Source organism: Leptidea sinapis, chromosome 4, assembly GCF_905404315.1.
Source record: "Leptidea sinapis chromosome 4, ilLepSina1.1, whole genome shotgun sequence".
Taxonomy (NCBI): domain Eukaryota; kingdom Metazoa; phylum Arthropoda; class Insecta; order Lepidoptera; family Pieridae; genus Leptidea; species Leptidea sinapis.
In genome coordinates, this window is record NC_066268.1 from 943,993 (window position 1) to 963,519 (window position 19,527).

Below are 19,527 nucleotides of genomic sequence, written 5' to 3' on the forward strand. Positions count from 1 at the left end.
TAATTCAAAATGGTTTTACAGCAATATTAAAAACGCAATTATTAATCATGCAAATGAATTGCAAAATTCATTCCTATCAAACTAGACAGTTAATTGTAAATTGAAGCCTTTTTGTAATAAAAGTTACCGCTAGGCGTCTCTGAACAGTGGGTAGGCGTATCGCTTTTCAGTGGAACGATTTGATTGGCTGAGCGCTTAAGAGAGGGCGGACTGTCGCTTTTCAGCGGAAACTTTCAGGAACTATACATTTGTACGTTTCAGATTTACGTAGCGGTATTTAAACGTGTATTATCATTATATATATAATTCCTGTGTTCTTTTCTGTATATACAGCTTGATTTAGATGACTGAATTTAGTACTTACGAAATAATTTCGTTCGTTTTTAACTGAAGCTGAACTCTGGAGAACTATTTCCAGTTTTAAAGGCAGACGATTTCAGTAACCATATGAAACTAAATAAAATAATATAGTTGATATTATAAAAACATATTTATAAATATGGCTTTACAAATTAGACAAAATCCAAACTAAAATAAGTAAGTTCTAATATTTTAATTTCTCACATGAGACATTTAATAAATTTTTAGATCCTAATTTTCACAATTTGTTTTATTTATGATTTATTCTATATAATTTAATGAGCTGTAAAAGGCCGACCAGGGTATGAGCTAAATTTCATGCGCCGAACATAAGGTTTTAGTATGTTAAACTTTTTCATTATTTAATTTAAAATCTCAATACAGATCGTAGGTGACCACTTACGTAAATAAGCCTCGCGCTCATCCGTAAGTGACTAACAAAAGAAAGAAAACAATTAAAAACTGGCGTGCGCGTAAGATAAGATTATAAAGCGAGGCTAATAATTGATATACGAGTACACAAAACACATTCGACTCGAGCCGACTTTTGCCGATGGAGCGTTACATAGACCAGCGTGACGGGTCAGTCTCATTGATACTCACCAAATAATGCTTAGAGCGCCTAAAGGCGATCCCTATCAGAATTCAATATAAAAACATTCTACGTCTCGAATTAAACTCTAAACATTCATAAAGTTGTGGTAATATTTGTGCTGGACAGGGCTCGAACATTCAACCTTCAACAACTGAGGGGCGGCGGTGATCACCTTAAAATCACGTGACCGATACGCTCGTTTTTTCCTCCACTTCCATAGACATTTATACCAGCCCACAGGCACATCTTAGTTTCTATTATGAAAGTCATGTCTAACGAATAGGTTTTGTAAACAACTAGTTTAAAGATATCATTGGAGAATAATACTTACGGGTATATAATATAGAGGCGCGCTAGATTCATTGAGTCATTCAGTAACTGAGTAATGAAGGAAACATTCAGTACGATATAACAAGCGATACACCTACTATTCTGTTATTAGTGAATTGTATTAGTGTGTAATGAATAGGGAGTATGTTAATGACTGTATGAACTATAATATATCCAATAAAATCAAATGAAAATCACTTTAGTAGTAGTCACACATGTAGGTCACAGAAATGACACTTGTGTATGTCAAAAAATATTTTTTCCTTATTGAATCTACCGCTACTTCATAAAGGGTTGAGGTAATGAGAAGAAGTAGCAAGAAACTCATTGCCACTCTTATGAATCAATAATAGCCGAGTGTCTAGTGAGCAACTTGCTTACGAGTTTCATACGCACTTTTTATACACATAGAAATATGCATTGCATTGCGATACAAACAAAATATGACAATTACGTCAAATGGCGCGTAATTTTATTTTTCACGCGCCAAATGTAAGGTGATTGATTACATACAGCCTTCAAAATTATAATTTTAGTGATGAAATGCATATATTTTATAATATATTATCATTTAGAAATAATTTTGCTAATAATAAATCGTCGGTATTAGGGACACATTTATATATTCCAAAAATGTAAATGGATTCAGCGGCATTAAACCTCTTTCTTGTAACAAAAAAAGCTATTACCCGGTTAAATTGAAAATGCTCTGTTTACTCTCATATAATTTGCAGTTTGAGAGTAACTAAACTTTGTAGGGTTAATTATATTATGTACTAGTGTATAATATTATTATGCACGTGTATGTTATAGTTTGTGGCCCTAATATCGCTGTAATAAGGCTCACTTTATGAGTGATGCAATAGTTATTTATGCAACTATTGTGTAATAAGGGTTTCAGAATCTTTTATAAGAGATTCTGAAACAGTTAGCTTACTGCTAACTTTAAAAAAGCCAGTCCTAGTAACCATAATATCATCCAAAGGAGTGTTATTATGTAAACGGATAATATAATGTTGTACTGAATTTCATTACAACACTCGTTTGGATGATGTAATGGTTATAAGGGCATTGGGTGTTTTGATGCTGGCAATAAGCTAACTGTTTAGGAATCTTTAATAGAAGATTTAAAGCATGGGTGTAGCTAAATACATTAACTAACATACTTATTAATTTTATTGAAATATGTTGATATATCTTTTCCTCCTTGAAACTAACTGTACAGTGACAAATTTACAGCTGCGTTAAAGAAAATGTGCGGAAATATAGTGCGAATAACATTGATATCAATGACTTGCTAAAAGTGTTTAAGTAGAGCCTTACAAAGTACGATATTGACTGATATAATTACTTAGAAGAAAGAAGAATGCTGTACGCAGTGAGACAGGTGAGTAATAAATTTCATTATTATTTTGCGGGTAGTTAAGAAAACTAGTTTATTAGCTGAAGAAGAAGAGAAGAGAAGAGCTGGCAGCTACTTCGGACAAAGAATTAGTCTAGCTATTCTAAGGGGGAACACTGCCAGTATCTTCGAAACCTTGCTTAAAATGACTCATTTTAATAATATATTTTAGTTATTTTATTATATTTTTTAAGGTTTTAAAGTGAAACTGTTATTACATCGTCTCAAACTTTTTTGTGTTGCATGTCGCGTGACGGTTGGGCGGCGCCTATAGTTCGCAGCAGCTGACCGTGTAGTGTATAGACTATTATTACTCATTCGAATTTTGCAAGTATAAAATTAAGATTGATAAAGCGATTTTATACCCTTAATGGAATATTATTCCAAAAATTTTTAGTTAAATGTCTATAATGTGAAAAAAAGTTTCACTTTTACCGTGGTTTCATAAAACCACACAATCCTTTTTTTAGTTTTAGGTTCATTGTTTTAGTATATATTTTTTTTATTTCTGTATAAATAAATGTTTTTATTTTAAGTTTATAAGTATGTGAATGATCAGCAATTGGGTCTTATAGTTTAAAACTAGGACTTTTAAATAATACTTGAATAATTTTTTTTTATTAAAAATAAAGGCTGTGTATGCTTCTTTAGCTTTATATATTTAGCTTCTATAAAAATTGTTCAATTTGTCATATTTTAAAGTGCTAACCCTCACTTCTGGGATTAATTACACATATAAAATTTGAAAACAAATTTTTTTATCGATACGGGACTCGAATCAGCGACCTCTCGCGTTCCTTGCGAGCGCTCTTCCAACTGAGCCAACCGTTAGAATGACGTATTGTTGATTGTTACTTTAAGCTAAAAATCCAAGTTCTTATATCACAGACCAAGTTATTACAAGTTACAAACGAGGCTATTGAAAACTATCCGCCTGTGGTAATTAATCTTCAATTATTCTTGAACTTAATAAACCCAGGTTATTGGAAATGCCGGAATAATATTATTAAAAGAAATTGTTTGGATCTTTCGGAAAACTTATTGCAGTGAGCACTTTTTTTTTATCTTTTAAATCTCTAGTTGAAATATATATAAAATAAATTGAAATTAAGTAGTTGTAATAATAGTAATAGTTTATATAAATATAACAGGAAATAAACAGTGGGAGGCTCCTTTGCACAGGATGCCGGCTAGGTTATGGGTACCACAACGGCGCCTATTTCTGCCGTGAAGCAGTAATGTGTAAGCATTATTGTCTTTCTGTCTGAAGGGCACCGTGGCTAGTGAAATTACTGGACAAATTAGTTATGTCTCAATGTGACCAGCGCAGTTGTAGTGCCACTCAGAGTTTTTGGGTTTTTCAAGAATCCTGAGCGGTACTGCATTGTAATGAGCAGGGCGTATCAATTACCATTAGTTGAACGTCCTGCTCGTCCCTTATTTTCATTAAAAAAAAACAAGGTTTACATAATGTTTAAAAGTGATGAGCGAATTTTCGATACCGCACAGAATTGTTGGTTCAATCAAGAATCCTATGCGGCACTGGCTTGTTATGGGAAGCACGTCAGTGTTTTATGACGTAGAGACGTTCTGCTGATGGTAGTTGATACGCCCTACCCACTACAATGCAATGCCGCTCAGGATTCTTGAAAAACCCAAAAATTCTGAGCGGCACTACAGTTGCGCTCGTCACCTTGAGACATAAGAAATTTGCACAGTAATTTCACTAGCTATGGCGCCCTTCATACCGAAACACAATAATGCTTACGCATTACTGCTTCATAGCAGAAATAGGCAGAAATTTCATAAAAACAAAAGAAATTAATGGATGACGTGGGATTCGAACCCGTGCCTTTCGAGCTACGTCCTAACTAGCATCTATGTAGTTCCGCTCACATTGAGACATAAGATGCTATCATTTGCCTCGTAATTTCACTAGCGACTTCGCCCTTCAGACCGAAATACAATAATGTTTACACATTACTGCTTCACGGTAGAAAAAGGCGTTGTGGTATCCATAATCTAGCCGGCATCGTGTGCAAAGGAGCCTCCCACTGGTTGCCTACGACACCCTTGCGTCTGGGATTTCCCTATAATTTTTATGCCTCCGGGAAGCACAGGGCTCACTACCAGGTTACCGTCTTGCACGTCAATATCACCTTTCGATATAATGAGTGCATAAAGGTGCTCCATGACTAATGTTTACTTATCGTATTACATTGTTTTGTTTTTTTGCGAAAAACACGGGCCGTGCTTCGGTCAACACCAAGGTGGCTTACAAAACACCAGTTGTTACCACTTACGACCCCACGTACATACGTGATGATGTATTAAACAACAAATCTTTGTGCGGTGGTGTAGTATGGCCATTTGCATCTTGTGGTCCTATGACTGGGATAGTATTAAAGGGTTAATTAGGCCTGTAAATATAAAAATTTTATCTGAAGGGCGCCGTATCTAGTGAAATTACTGGACAAACGAGACTTAACATCTTATGTCTCAAGGTGACGAGTGCAATTGTAGTTCCGCTAGGAATTATTTAGGCTTTTTTTTCTGCGTTGTAATTACCATCAGCTGAACGTCCTGATAGTCGTCCCTTAATTTCATAAAAAAAAAAAACAAAATTAATCGATGACGTGGTATTCGAACCCGCGTCTTTCGAGCTACGTCCTAACTAACATGTTAGTTGGATGAGCGCTGGGACCCCGAGAGGCGTGGGTACGAATACCGCATCGTTCGTTAATTTTGGTACAATTGAAATTGGAGAACAGAATTGAGGGAATTTTCCTTCAAAATAACGATTAGTTTAAGCTTTTTTTGTTAAGTTTCATATTTTTGATAGAGGAGGACTAATTTACGCCTACCAACACTGCATGAACGCCGTTCGAAGACTTTACTGTCCCAATCTCCCATCTGTTTGTTTAGCAATGTGCTCTGCGCACTGCAGTCTTCACAATCATCTGGATATGTGGCGATCGTTCACTGTGCTGTTTTGTCATGAATTTTCTTGCTGCCACCATGCTGCGGAATGCGCTTAGGTACTTGTGCGGTGTTTCCGGGAGGACACGACATGGGTACCTTCAAAAACAGCGCCTTAAGCCTTACAAACTTATGTATTATGTATATTAATTATTACAGACTTTATAAAATACTCTATTTGATTGAAAAGAGTGGCTGTTGATTTTCCTATTTGTTCCTCTCGCGAGCTTCGTTTTACGAACATATGGTAAATTCAGTAATTTATAAGAAATATTTGTAGCGACGTTTCAAGAGCGCTTAGTATAAGCCTGATTTAATAAAGTTTATAATAATAATAATATAAGCCTTTATTCAAATAGTATTATTTACATATATACTTACAAACTATCCTTAACTAAGTATCTATCACTATCTGGTTGTCTATTGACAAAGGCCTCTTCCAACTTCTTCCACTATTTTCTATCTTTAGCTTACCTATACCATGTCTTGCCTGCTATCGTCCTAAGTTCGTCTGACCATCTCCTGTATTGTCCCCCGGTCCGGTCCGGTTTCCTTTTTGAGTTTCTGGGATACCAGTGTGTGATACATTTGGTCCATTTGTCTATACCCCGAAGGGTGTCTCCCGTCCAGCGCCATTTAAATTTTCCTATGACAGTCCTAGTGACATTAGTGATTTTTTTTCTGTCTTAAGTCTGTGTTTCGAACTTTATGTGTTTTATTAATATTCAGCCATACTCCTCTCCATGGCTCTTTGGCAAGTCTCTAGTTTTTTAATCTGTCTTTGCGTAGGCGACCAAGTCTGGCAACCGTAGTTCAATATAGGAAGTACACAAGTATTACAGAGTTTTCTTTTTATGTTTATTTTGATATCTTTGTTTTTCATTACTTCTTTGAGTCCAGTGAGTTAAAAAAGTTTATTTAACTTTGACTTTCACTTAAACGCCGGCAACGCTCCTTTGATTCCTCTGGTGTTGCGAGAGGATGTAGGCGGCGGTGATCATTTAATATCAGGTGACCCGTACGTTCATTTGTCCTCATCTTCTACAGAAAACCTTGGCTATATCAGTGACTTTGTATCTCCTACGTATCTCCTCATTTCTGATTCGATCTCGCAGGGTATTGCTTATTCGTGAAACTTGTTCGTATAAATGTTTAATTTATGTCTGTGTCTTCCGCAATGTAAGCGAATTGTTGCGCTACATTGACATTGAAGTTTCGCGAGTAGTGGCACGTTTCAAAATAATATTATTTAGAAACGTGATGATTATTATATATATAAATAATTATCTGGTGACCGGTGCGTTTCGCTTCATCTATAGTCTCAACAAATGCATATTAACCTGCAAAAATAAAATATCAAAATTTAAAATCTCTCTTTTGTTATTTATGAATTTTTTTATGAAAATAAGAGACGTGACGAACAAGGCGGTCAGGTGATGGTAACTAATGATAAACTTTGATAAATGGCCCAGCCAATTACAATGCAGCGCCGATCAGAGGGCCTACCATGAACTTTTAATAAGCGATGCGAATCCGATGCAGTTTAGTTTAGGTACCTAAACTGAATCACTAAAATTCGTACCATGAAGTGCCTTTTACTGAATGGCGTTTGGATCGCTTAAGAAGAATGAACGAAATAAAATTGCTTTTCGAAACCTTAAATGATATAATAATAATAATTCTTTATTGCAGGCATAAAATCCCATACACAATATTGAGTCGTACAAATAAAATAGTATACAAATTCAATACAATTAGAAATTTATTTTCATTAATTATTTATCTCAGTTAGATAAAAGCAAAAAGAATACAGCTTTGTGTCCAAAGCAAAGATATGTTTTGAACGGTTTTTTTGCGTAGAAAATCCTAAAAATACATTTTAAAATTGCGCAATTGCGTCTAATTATAAACCATTAAGCCCTTTTTTATACTTATTAAATAATAGTAATATAAATAAATATAGTTCTTTGAATTACAAATTAAATGTTTGCTTATGTGTTTTCGTAAAAATAACGAGTTATGAACGCACCTCCATTGATGTTTGATTTGACAGGACCACAGAGTACATTTTTTTAATTCGTTCTTGCGAACAGGCTATAGCCCGGGCCCTTACTGCCTCGTCTTTAGTATTTTCATTTAGGTTGAAATAACACCTCATGGTACGAATAAATGAACGAACTAAATCAGTTTGCGATTCAGTTGATATAATTTTTGACATTCAATTGATATCATTGCGATTTAATCAGTTGATTTGACGTCAAGCTAAATTAGATAGCTCTAATCACGTCATGGTACGAAATAGCAAAGCAGTTCATTTTAGGTTGTCAATTGAATCGCAATAAGAGTTCATGGTAGGCCGCAGGATTCTTGAAAGACCCAAAAAATCTGAGCGGTACTACAACTGCGCTTGTCACCTTGAGACATAAGATGTTAAGTCTCATTTGCCCAGTAATTTCACTAGAAATCTTAATAATAGTGCCTTATTATTAAGATTTCTATGAAGACACCGTACAAGCCAGACTTCCGAGGATTAAATATTTATTTATTAAATAGATATCCAATCTCCCAAGTCTTTTGCTACCATAAACATTGGCAATGTAAATTACACAAAAACAATTCTTTTTAAATCTATCCGTTAGGAATGCACACACTTATCTCTGAGGAACATAATAGTAAATCGGTTAGTATTCGGCAAAAGTTTACATACAAATAAAATAAAATAGGTTTTACTAAATAATAGGAAGGCATTTCCCTAAATTTGAGCTTAAAAGAAAATTAAATATATTCTTATGACATCAATAAACCAACTATTAAATCAAATAAAAACAAATTCCGTAGCTTGTCAATAACAACTAATAGATATCAAAGAGAATATAATATTAACTATTAAGCGGCGGGACTGCCTGAGAAAAAATTTAAATTTACTTTAGTATGAAACGTGCAGTCATTTGACATAAGTTTGAAATAGTAGATAATAATTTCTGGATGGTGATTTACAACGAAGTATAATCCGGTTAAGTTTGAAAGCGAACAGTTGCTTAAAACGTAGTGGATTTCGGCCATCCCCGTTTTGTACAAGATTATAGCCGTTATGTGTCAATCTATCAATGACTGCACGTTTCATACAATCGAGTGAAATTTTCTTAGAGTTTCGCCAGGCTGATAGATATAAGTAGGTAAGTAAAGACTTAATAACACAGCAAGATACTTAACAGTTTATCTGAAAGTAAAGTGTTGAGTTTTTTCTTAAAAGCAGTGACAATTGAAGTGTTTCTGATTGGAGGTGGTATATACCTACAGTCCATTCAAATTCAAATATTTATATTCAAAATAGGATGTAACACCACTTATTGAAAGTCACTATCACCCATTCCAAAACCAATGCGGACCTGAGAAGCCCAGGATTCCCAAGGGATTCCCAATCTGTGGCATCATCAAGAAAGTCATTTATGTTAGAAAGTCCTTTTAACCGCACATGCTGCAGAACTAATCCTATTCGCCAATCCTTCAATATAGGGGCCCCAATGCATTTTGAAATCAAGAGTTAATGCCGAAAAATATTGCAGATTCCACTGGTTTTACCACCTCTCCGTTTATTAAAATATTTGCACCTACATTTTTGACATTTGACGCGGTAAATTTTATATATTTAATTTTATGCTTATTATTAGTAAAAAAGTATACTTAATTCAGCTTCTATCAGTACCCACGCTTTCAGTTATTAGTAACCTAGATAAGTCATGTAACAAGTAACAATTATAATACGATTTATAAACACATTTGCCCTATGAGCTCATACAACGCCCAGAGCAATGTTATTATGTGGCTATGTAAACATGGCCTGAGCAAGTGTTCACTATGTCATACGAAGTACCAATTATTTTTATAAACAATCCTAGCTAATACAAATATTGATTTTCTTTAGAATTAACGGTACTTACTGGTACTACGAAGGTACTAATCCTGCTAGTAAGTTAAAGTCTTGCATAATATTACGTATAATAATTACAACTAGTTGGTCAACTCGGCTAACAGACACAGCAAGGAGGAGGTGCGGCATTAGGGAGGTACCGGTTTGCTTGGCTGCGCATCAGTAATCGTATTTAGGCATGTCACGTACATAAAATCAGTTTCACGTGTTTGATTTTTCTCATGATTTAACACGATTTTGCTAAATAGTGAATTTCCTTTTAGCAATTTAGTAATTTTTTTATTTAACTTATATGACCACCATTTTCAAGATGTGATTGCCAAATAGATTGTGATTGATGCAAATATAAATGATAATTACATTTAAGAACGAAAGTTAGTTCAAGGGATATATATGTGTAACTAGCAGTTGCCTGTTGCATTTGCAACTAAAGATTTTATCTTAATAAAATGAATGAAAATTAATATGAGAAAATTATTAACAGAGAGAGTTGTCATACTGAAACATGCAGGGCAAGCCTCTCAGCCATTAAGTTGGCATAGCGACATCCCATTCTTCACGCACGCACGCCATGAAAGGGAAGATATTAGTAGGATAAGAAATTTCTGTTAGGAGATAATTGTATATAAATAATATGATGACATTTCTGCTTGAATTTATCCCTTCACTCGAGCTGATAAACTATCCCAAAAAGCTCCAAAGGAGATTGCTTTGTCCACTGCTGGCCAAAGGCCTCCCCCAAAGATCTCTACGACGCGACGATCGGTCCTGCGCTGTCCTCATCTAACGTATTCCGGCGATATTGACTAGATCGTCGGTCCAGCTTGTGGGGGACTTACCAACACGGCGTCTTCCGGTACGTGGTCGCCATTCGAGGACTTTACTGCCCGACGGCCACCTGTCCGTTGAACTATGTGCCCTGCCTACTGCCACTTCAGTTTCGCAATCATTTGAGCTATGGCGGTGACTTTGGTTCTCCTATGGATCTCCTCATTTCTCATTCGATCTCGCAGGGAAACTCCAAGCATAGCCCTCTTCATTCCCCACTGAGCAACCATAAGCTTTCTCATAAGGCCCATAGTTAGTGACAAAATATATAACAACCTGTAATTAACCACTATATAGCATTAATGAAGCCATCCGTAGGGCATTTGCCGCGCTTAATATACCAACTGTTTTAGAGCTACACGGGGAAGGGCTGGTGTATGTGCACGTAACTTGCGTCGACACTCTGGCCTTCTCGTGTCCAAGCTACGTATTGGTGCTACGGATACTGCTTCGACTGCCGAAGACAGCAAGCGTCGACGACGTACTTGGCCCGTGGGGCCCAGAGGCCCGGAGAATGTACAATGTACTATCTACGCGCCGCTATTTTTGTACCAAATCGAATTTCCAGTGGTTTAGGCGTGAAAGCGCCGATAGGAAGATTAGTTTTGTTTGACCACTTAAAACTATCCTCTTTAAAAATGCAAGGCCGAAATTAATCTTTATTTAGACAATACAAATAAACTCATTTTAATATTATTTGCCAACATTAAACTTTAACGTACACGTATGTAACACGAACGACCGAAAATTTGACTAACAAAATAGATATTTGTTAACACATCGCCCACATAATTTGTTTTTGCAATTTACACAACAAATAGTACATTATTTATCTTTTTTTATAACGTATCATAAGTGTGCCATATCCGGAATGTTGCCAGTTCTATGTTTGAAGATGGTCTAATTTGAGTGATGACAACATTGAGTGAGTTTTATTTAAATGAAATACTTTTTAAGTGATTACAATGCGTGTAATTGTAACTGTATTTTAGCTTTAAGTTTTTACGTAACTATTACATTTTTATTGTTATTTATTTAATCCAACGTTTTCTGTCCTTCATGACGTTTTCAGGGGTACAAATGTAAAAATTTAGCTACTAATTATTGTAAAGATTTAAAAAGTATTTTAATCAAATAAATGTGTTAATTATTAACAAATATAGTAACATACATGAATACTTAAAAAAAACAACTGCAAAAGATCGTGTGTTATGCTCAAACTGGGTATCTGAAAATAATATTTAAGTGCTATTAAAATGTGAAAGACTATTTGAATGATCAAAACATGTGAGAGTAATGTTTGTAAATTTATTATTATTGAATATTTTATACTTCTGACTTGCACTAAATAACTTATAAACGTATTACATTATACTTATAGACTATTACGTGAATAAAGTTTTTTTAGAATTTGAATTTGAGTAATACTAATTTTATTCTACGCGTTCCTGGAAAATGCCTTCGTAATAATTTGAAGTGAGCTGAAAGTGCATCGTTCAATACTTCAAAATATTGTTTGATTGCTTTGGTTTTTTAAAAAGAAATGCATTTCAAAGAAAATATATTCAAAAATAAAATATAAAAAAAACAGTAGATGTAGAGTTAATCAAATCACAATGTACCTGCTCTGCACAGCAAATGTTGTGTTCGACATCTGACTTTTCTAGTAGCAATAATTCTGTTGTGCCACATATTGGCAAAATTATTCGCATGATTGAAAAAACTGCCAATACGAGTACGATCTTCGACAAAATTACAAACATTTTCAAATGCAAAATATATTATATTATGTCAATTACAAAAAATTCTATTTGTCTTTGTAGACCTTTGGCGTAGACATTTTTATTGTACTAGACATGAAGAAGACGGCAAACATCACAAATATGTCGGTAATAGTCCTTACTATGTCTACTATTTTTTTTTATGAAAATAATTTACATAATTTTTATATTTACATTTTTGGCGTACTTGTGTAAGGCACTATTTTTAAACATTTGACGTTTGAGTATTTTTGTTGCGTCACTTTACATACGAGTATAATATTGTAGTTGAAATGATTTTTACAACGATAAAGCTGTAAATGTTGATTTAAAAGACGTTTCTTGCCGAAGTTTCTTGCCCCTTCTTCTCATAAAAGCTTAACCTTTTGCGAAGTGGCAGTGGATATAAAAAGAAAAAAAACTTGACACTCATAAGTGACATTTATTTCCTTGATCTAAATGAATAAAGTGATTTTGATTTGATTTGATTTAATTCTATTTCTGCCATTTGGTGTCATGACACTTGATCGACAGGGTCCAAAAGGCGTGGATATTGTACAATGACGCTTCTCCTTTCGACTTTCTCTACGACTTTGCCACTAGTAAAAGGAGTAAAATTTTAGAATCACCCAAAAATGTTTGTACTCCCTACCATAATTGTATGTTGCTGGCTGTCGTCAAAGAACTAACAATGTGTATTTCTACAGGGTCCGGAAACAGCACTGAACTCAAGTCCGGGTGGTGCTGCGAAGCCGCCACCACTCAACTCATTCGAACTGGACCGCTGTTTGGATAGGTAAGGTTTTATAGTAATTTCTTTAATCTTAGGGTGTGTCCATGTTGACTTTTATTTGCCGCGTCAGCTAATATGTTGATATTAAGCTTGAACAGCCCGCGACAGCTAAACAAACCAGTTTGTTCTTGTAAACAAAATTAGCAATAACCTTAAGATTTCTGTATACCAGTGGGAGGTTGGCTTGCAAAGGATGCCGGCAGCCGGCTAGATTATGGGTACCACAGCGGCGCCTATTTCTGCCGTGAAGCAGTAATGTGTAAACATTATTGTTTCGGTCTGAAGGGCGCCGTAGCTAGTGAAATTAATGGGCAGGTGAGACTTAACATCTTATGTCTCAAGGTGACGAGCGCAATTGTAGTGCCGCCCTGCATTGTAATGGAGAGGGCGTATCAATTACCATCAGCTGAACGTCCTGCTCGTCTCGCCCTTATTTTCATAAAAAAATAAACTGGAGACTCGTATACTAGCCTGCAATACCTTTTTCGTTTATCAAAATAGTCAATTTCATTGTTTAACTGACAATTTTTACATATTCACCGCGCGAGTCAAATCTACAGCCGTTCCAACTGCACCCGAGGAAATGACAGAACCTCCTTGAAACAGCGAGCAGATCACCCCGCGGCACGTTCGAACGCGGTATTATTCGCGTCGCATGTGTTCGATGGTTTTGACGCGCGTAATTTGTACGCACCTTAAAAAGCTTAGTTTGCCATAAATCATTGATCTGCAACAAATAACACCTCTGAGGTAATACATTTAGTAGGGAAAAAGTCTCTATTCTTAGTCAAAGAAAAGGCTGACAGGAAAGAGGCTCACATGATGGGAACTGGTGAGAAAACCCCATGGACATCTACAAAAACAGGGGTTAAGAGAAGCGTTGCCGGCCTATAAGCGCTTATACGAATATAATAAAAAATAAATAATCTTTGTTTTTATTCTTTCAATGTTATGCACTTGAATTTGTCTATTGTCGATAGCGCATCAGTTTATTTTTTCTCTCCTAACTTAACTATTCCATACCCTGTCTTGCTTCTTGTGGCTCAACAAGCTCCTCTCGATCGATCTTTAACATAAAATAAATATACTTGTACTAAATGTTTACTAAATTAGCATCTTGCGCAAAAAATATAAAATCCGTCAGATATAAGTCTTGGAACGCAGGCAAAGTCGCGGAGCAGGCGCTTGTAATAAATAAATAAGTGGTACATAACCATTCACTTAAAAGTAAGCAATTGTTTATTAAATAAACACGCAGTCACGGTTTCTAAGTAAACACAAACTTAGTTAATGAGATCATCGTCACGAACAAACTGATGTTAGCCGGTTCAGCTATTTGTTCGCCACATAGCAGTGCTTCATAAAGCGTCGTTTTCACTGTTCGACTTGACGATTTCTGAATAAGTACTAAAAGTGATGTAGGAGATTTGAATATGTTGCCTAATAGAGATTACCAGCGATTTAGCAGTGTTTTAGTATTGTTCTAAAAGACGGACGTGATTTAACATAAATATGGTGTATTTCAGTGTATCTCTCTGCAGAAATTCTTGCACAAACTGTAACTATTCCAATCAAAACTTTACGTATCATCGGTAAGTTTTTTAAAACAATGTAGTCATTTATTGTTTGACAATTCCCTCAAAATCCGCAGCGCTTACAACGCTTGTATAGCAATGAAATGTATACATATATATATACATATAGACGAGAGTTGCGCCTCAATGAAAAATAACAGTGGCGTCTAGAGAAGTCTTATAGTACCTACCTAATAATAAGATTAATATGAATTACGGAAATAAGAAGATCTAATCTACTCTTATATTGCTGTGTATATATATCGTGTAATGGATCTGAATCTGACGCTCCCGTGTAACGCTAAAATCTGACGCTCGCCGCCGAACGTTCGTTCACTTGCATCAATAGCACATTGCATTTCTAATGCCTTCACATCTTTGATCGTAAATCCTTAGAAAAAGGAATTTAGTATAGAACTTTGCAGTCTCAGCCTCCTCATATACCGTGTTTTTAAATGTAAAGATTAAAAGGGGGTTCATTGTTATTGCTCCCAGACTGACATCCGGAAACATGCCTTTGAATAAGTTCAAATTTTTGATGAAAATTGCGGAGTCACCTCTATGTGATTTATGTGGAATAATTGAGGATGTTGAACACTTATTAAATTAATATGTCGGACATCAGTCTAGTAGAGACGAAATTGTAGGACTTTTGGGTTTGAACAGATTTGATACCCGCATGTTTGTAAATATACTTGCCCGTCCTGCATCTAAGGATGCCATAAGTCTGTTTGAATCAATAAGTCTTATTTGTTGAAGACTGTATAACTTGCTTTTCCTTTTATTAACTTTTTTTTAGTTTGTTAAGTAAAACATTTTGTTTTTCTTTTATTTTAGTGTTAATTTACTTAGATTATAATGGAGCTGACATGTAGATACATATAAAAGCCCCTAAATAAATAAGAAAAAAAAATCCTTTCACATATCCGAATCGAGCTTTCGAGTGCCGATTGTATCCTTAGAGAATTAATATGACATTAACTGATTTGTTACTGCTATGAGTAGAACTGATAATGGTTAATGGCTGAATTATAAAATCATGAAATGAAAAGAAGGCGAAGAATTATTTGCACTCGAATAATATTTTAACCCCAAAAAAGGGGACTAGAACTAGATTGATTATTTATTTTAATTTTATTTAAGATAATCATTTGATGAAGAAATGTAAAATAGTCAACTTCACTTTTTCTAAGATGCCGCCATTTTGTTTTTGTGAAATGACCAAAGTCTGTTATCTGTTATCTGTCATAGGCCCGAGTGGATAGCGATTAAGGAAGCAGAAAGTGAAAGCCCTCCTTAATATACGATACATCAATATATTTTTTGTCAGCTTGATTTTGTACAGGTCTTTAGTAAATATTTGCGTTTATAGTTAAATAAGTATACGATTCTATGATAATTTACCAAATTAACGGCAATATATTGTGTTAGTAATAAATACTACACAAATCAAGTAACTGTTAGAATATTTAATTAACAGCTTCATGCCTCAAAAATTATTACATAAATGAATAAGCAAGATGGAATCATTTTTAGTTGCCTCTTTCGAAATTTAAAATAAAAGGAAAAAAAATCAATGATAAAAAATTACTCCGGATTGGAAATTTCACAGTTGAAAAATTAGGCTGATATTAATACCATCTTTGTGCTGCAGAAGAGGGATATTCGTTATAACCTAGGTCCTAAAGAATCATTAAGAGCTTCTCAATACATTTTTGAAAATGTTCTGTATGTTCATAAGCACATTGAGGAATTTTCTAGAAACTGTGACATTCATAATGTTAACACGAGGAACAAACATAAACTTGTTATGCCTACTACTAGGTTGGGTCGTGTTAGTAACTCTTTTGTTGGGCGATGTATATGCTTCTACAATATGATCCCAGAAAATGTACAAAACAAATGTGTTACGAAATTCAAAACAATTGTTAAAAAACGTTTGTGTGGGAAAGGCTACTATAGCATGAACGATTTGCTTAATGACACCACGGACTGGGAATAAAGCGAACACCCTCAGGCTCTTTAATTAAAAATGTTTATTGTACGATATCACATTGTAATCCATATTTTTATATTAAAAAAAAACCGCTGAGTTTCTTGCGCCCGTTCTTCTCAGGTCAGAGGCAGTCTCTTTTGAATGTGTGGTAGTTGTTGACGTTCAATAAGGGATTTTGAATAAAAATATTTGAATTTGAATTTAATTCTTGTAACAATTTAACAGCGCAAACATAGATTAAGACGGATACTTAATCTGAGAACGTAAAGTTTAATGATACGAATAATTTTGTTTTATTTGTTTATTTTAAGATGAAGCCTGTTATTTTTCTGGACATGTTACGTTGACATATAACAAAGAGAAGAAGTGATTAGAGCTGTGGGCATGTTAGAGCCTGGAAGGTGCACGCAAACGGGCAGTTACTGAGGCTTTACGATCCAGCCATTTGAAATTTCGGGATAAAATTCATCATGACTCATCACTATAATTCATAAACAATTACAATACAACAAATATCTTTTGCCCGGCAACGCTCCCGTGATTCCTCTGCAAATCCAAGAGGTATCAGCGGTGGTGACTCTTTATTATCAAAGAATCCGTTCTCTCTATTCGTAAGCCGGAAGACGTCCACAGCTGGACAAAGGCCTCCCCCAAACATCTCCACGACGATCGGTCCTGCGCTGCCCTCATCCAACGTATTCCTGCGATCTTGACCAGATCGTCGGTGTATCTTGTGGGGGGCCTACCAACACTGTGTCTCCCGGTACGTGGTCGCCATTCGAGGACTTTTTCTTTATATCCGTCGAACTATGTGCCCTGCCCACTGTCACTTTAGTTTCTTAATCATTTGGGCTATTTTGATGACTTATATATATATAAATATTTGTTTATTTTACTATTCTACCGTTTCATATTAAATGTTTGTCCGAGAACTACAAGTCTTACGTAACATCCTTTGTTACAGAGACGAGTCTGGGAGGTGGGGGGGAGAAGCGGGTCGGCGTCGCCGGCGCAGTTCGCCTCCGCGTCGCAGCCCTCCGAGAGACAATGAACCACTCTCCCTGGCCAGGGTATGTTTCTGTTAACTGTTGAATAGCAAATAGGCTGAAAAATTCTTCTAATTTCAATATAAAGGGTAGAGCTACAATTACGACATTAAATAAACACACGGTTAGGGCCACTTGTGTGCATACAAAGTTCACATGTCAGAACTGAAACCTGCATTGTGCATGAACCTCTAAACTACATATGAACTCCTGGTACATGCAGCTAGGACGACACATGATTTCAACTGCTATGAAAGACATTACTATCACCGCTACCATATTTGTATTCTCCTGGTGTCTATATAGTAATACGTCGTCCAGAAGACGTCAGAATATATTAAGGAATACAAGCGTCATACGTAAGACAATCTCTTCTTCAGCTATGATCGCTTTGTACCAAAACACCGTATAATGATTCCTATCTCATTTTCTACCACGTTAAATTTTATGAATTTATATGTTCTGTCTCTTTTTACTGTCTCGTTTCATTGACTTTTAAATCATAACGATGCTAAAAAAGTTTTCACTGCAACAAATTCTAAAATTAAAATAAATAATTCACCGAAATAAATTAATTTTCCATAGCACCATTTTGAAACATCCTGTAAGTAGTCTAGAAGCCGCGAGGTAGCATAGGCATTGACACTAATCTAGTAGTCGCGAGCTAGCGTAGGCACTGACCCTTATTTCTTCCATGCTGCGCCGTAGCAATCAGAACGTGTAGGTCAATCGAGGTCTCTCTCCTCGTTAGGGTGATTATTTTTTTTCCTAAATGTACCTACAATTTATTTGTTTTTAAAAAAATTAGAAATTTCAATTATTTACTTTAATTTTTTTTAATATTTTTTTTTATGGTTACGGTTAAGTAGTTCAACCCGTATTCGATGACCGTCTGAAGTTTGATATTAAATTCTAAATTTATTTGCATATCAGACAGACGGGGTATAGACTCGAAAAAAATTTTTAACTCGATTGGCAGCTATCATTCTTGTATTGGGCAGTTTTATCTGTTGGCTGATAAACATTTGACTATTGTCCATCCATAGGGCTCCGAACCTACTTCTCCAACGGGTGGTTCAACCCAATCCAGCCCAGCTCCTGGGTCACCATCAGGAAGTGCCACTGCCGGGAACAGATCTCCACTCCCTTTGGTTGCACCAGATCTTCTGGCGATGCAGCTATTAGACCAACATAGCCAGTTGCAAGCGTTGATGAAGCAACGCCTCTTTCACCAACATCAGATGCAAAAACAGGTATGGTGATACAGTATGATAAAATTTAACATAACACATTCAATAATTACCAATTATAATAAAATTTTAAGACAAAGGATAACATAAAAGAACTTAAACTAATGTGACCATTTTTTCTAGCATATGTCGTCCGAAGCAGCGAAAAGATTAGAGCAATCTCGTCTTCAGGACCAGATCAATCTAAACATGCTCTCACAATCGCATCTTCCACCGCAAGACAACTCACCAGGTATTTACCATTTTTATAGAACTCAGAAAGAGCAGTTAAAGAAGATGTAAATTCAATTTTTTAAAATGAATTTGTGAGGCAATTATAGAAAAATTTCTTTTTGAGAGAATACATAAAAAGCGTGCTGATGACGACTGCTAACACTCTCTTGCAAACCATGTCGTATAGTTCTGGAAAGACCGCGCAAGGAGGCTCATTCCAAAGTTTGCTTGTACGTGAAATCTTAAATGCAGTATATTGTAACAATACCATCAAGTGAATGTCCTGCTCGTCTCATCCCTTCCCTTATTGTCATAACAATTGTTCGATTTTTACCATTGTCTTCTCTTTGTAGGCTCTCTACAGCAACAGCTTGGAGCTCAGCAACAACAGCTAGTGCAGCAGCTTCAAGCTGTTCAACGGCAGTACCTGATGCATGCTCCACTTTCCGTGCCTCCAAATGCTCCCGGTA

The 19,527-nt window shown here is 35.5% G+C and overlaps 1 protein-coding gene across 4 annotated transcripts in view; it reads left to right on the top strand.

The window, feature by feature from the left end:
* Window positions 1-19,527, top strand: part of LOC126980001 (forkhead box protein P1) — a 113,485-nt gene that overhangs the window by 73,347 nt on the left and 20,611 nt on the right. For all 4 annotated transcript variants that reach the window (XM_050829615.1, XM_050829618.1, XM_050829616.1 and 1 more), the window contains exons 4-8: window positions 12,893-12,981; window positions 17,513-17,618; window positions 18,641-18,847; window positions 18,968-19,076; window positions 19,411-19,524. In XM_050829615.1, coding sequence (XP_050685572.1) covers window positions 12,893-12,981; window positions 17,513-17,618; window positions 18,641-18,847; window positions 18,968-19,076; window positions 19,411-19,524 — 625 coding nt within the window. The remainder of the gene's footprint in view (window positions 1-12,892; window positions 12,982-17,512; window positions 17,619-18,640; window positions 18,848-18,967; window positions 19,077-19,410; window positions 19,525-19,527) is intronic.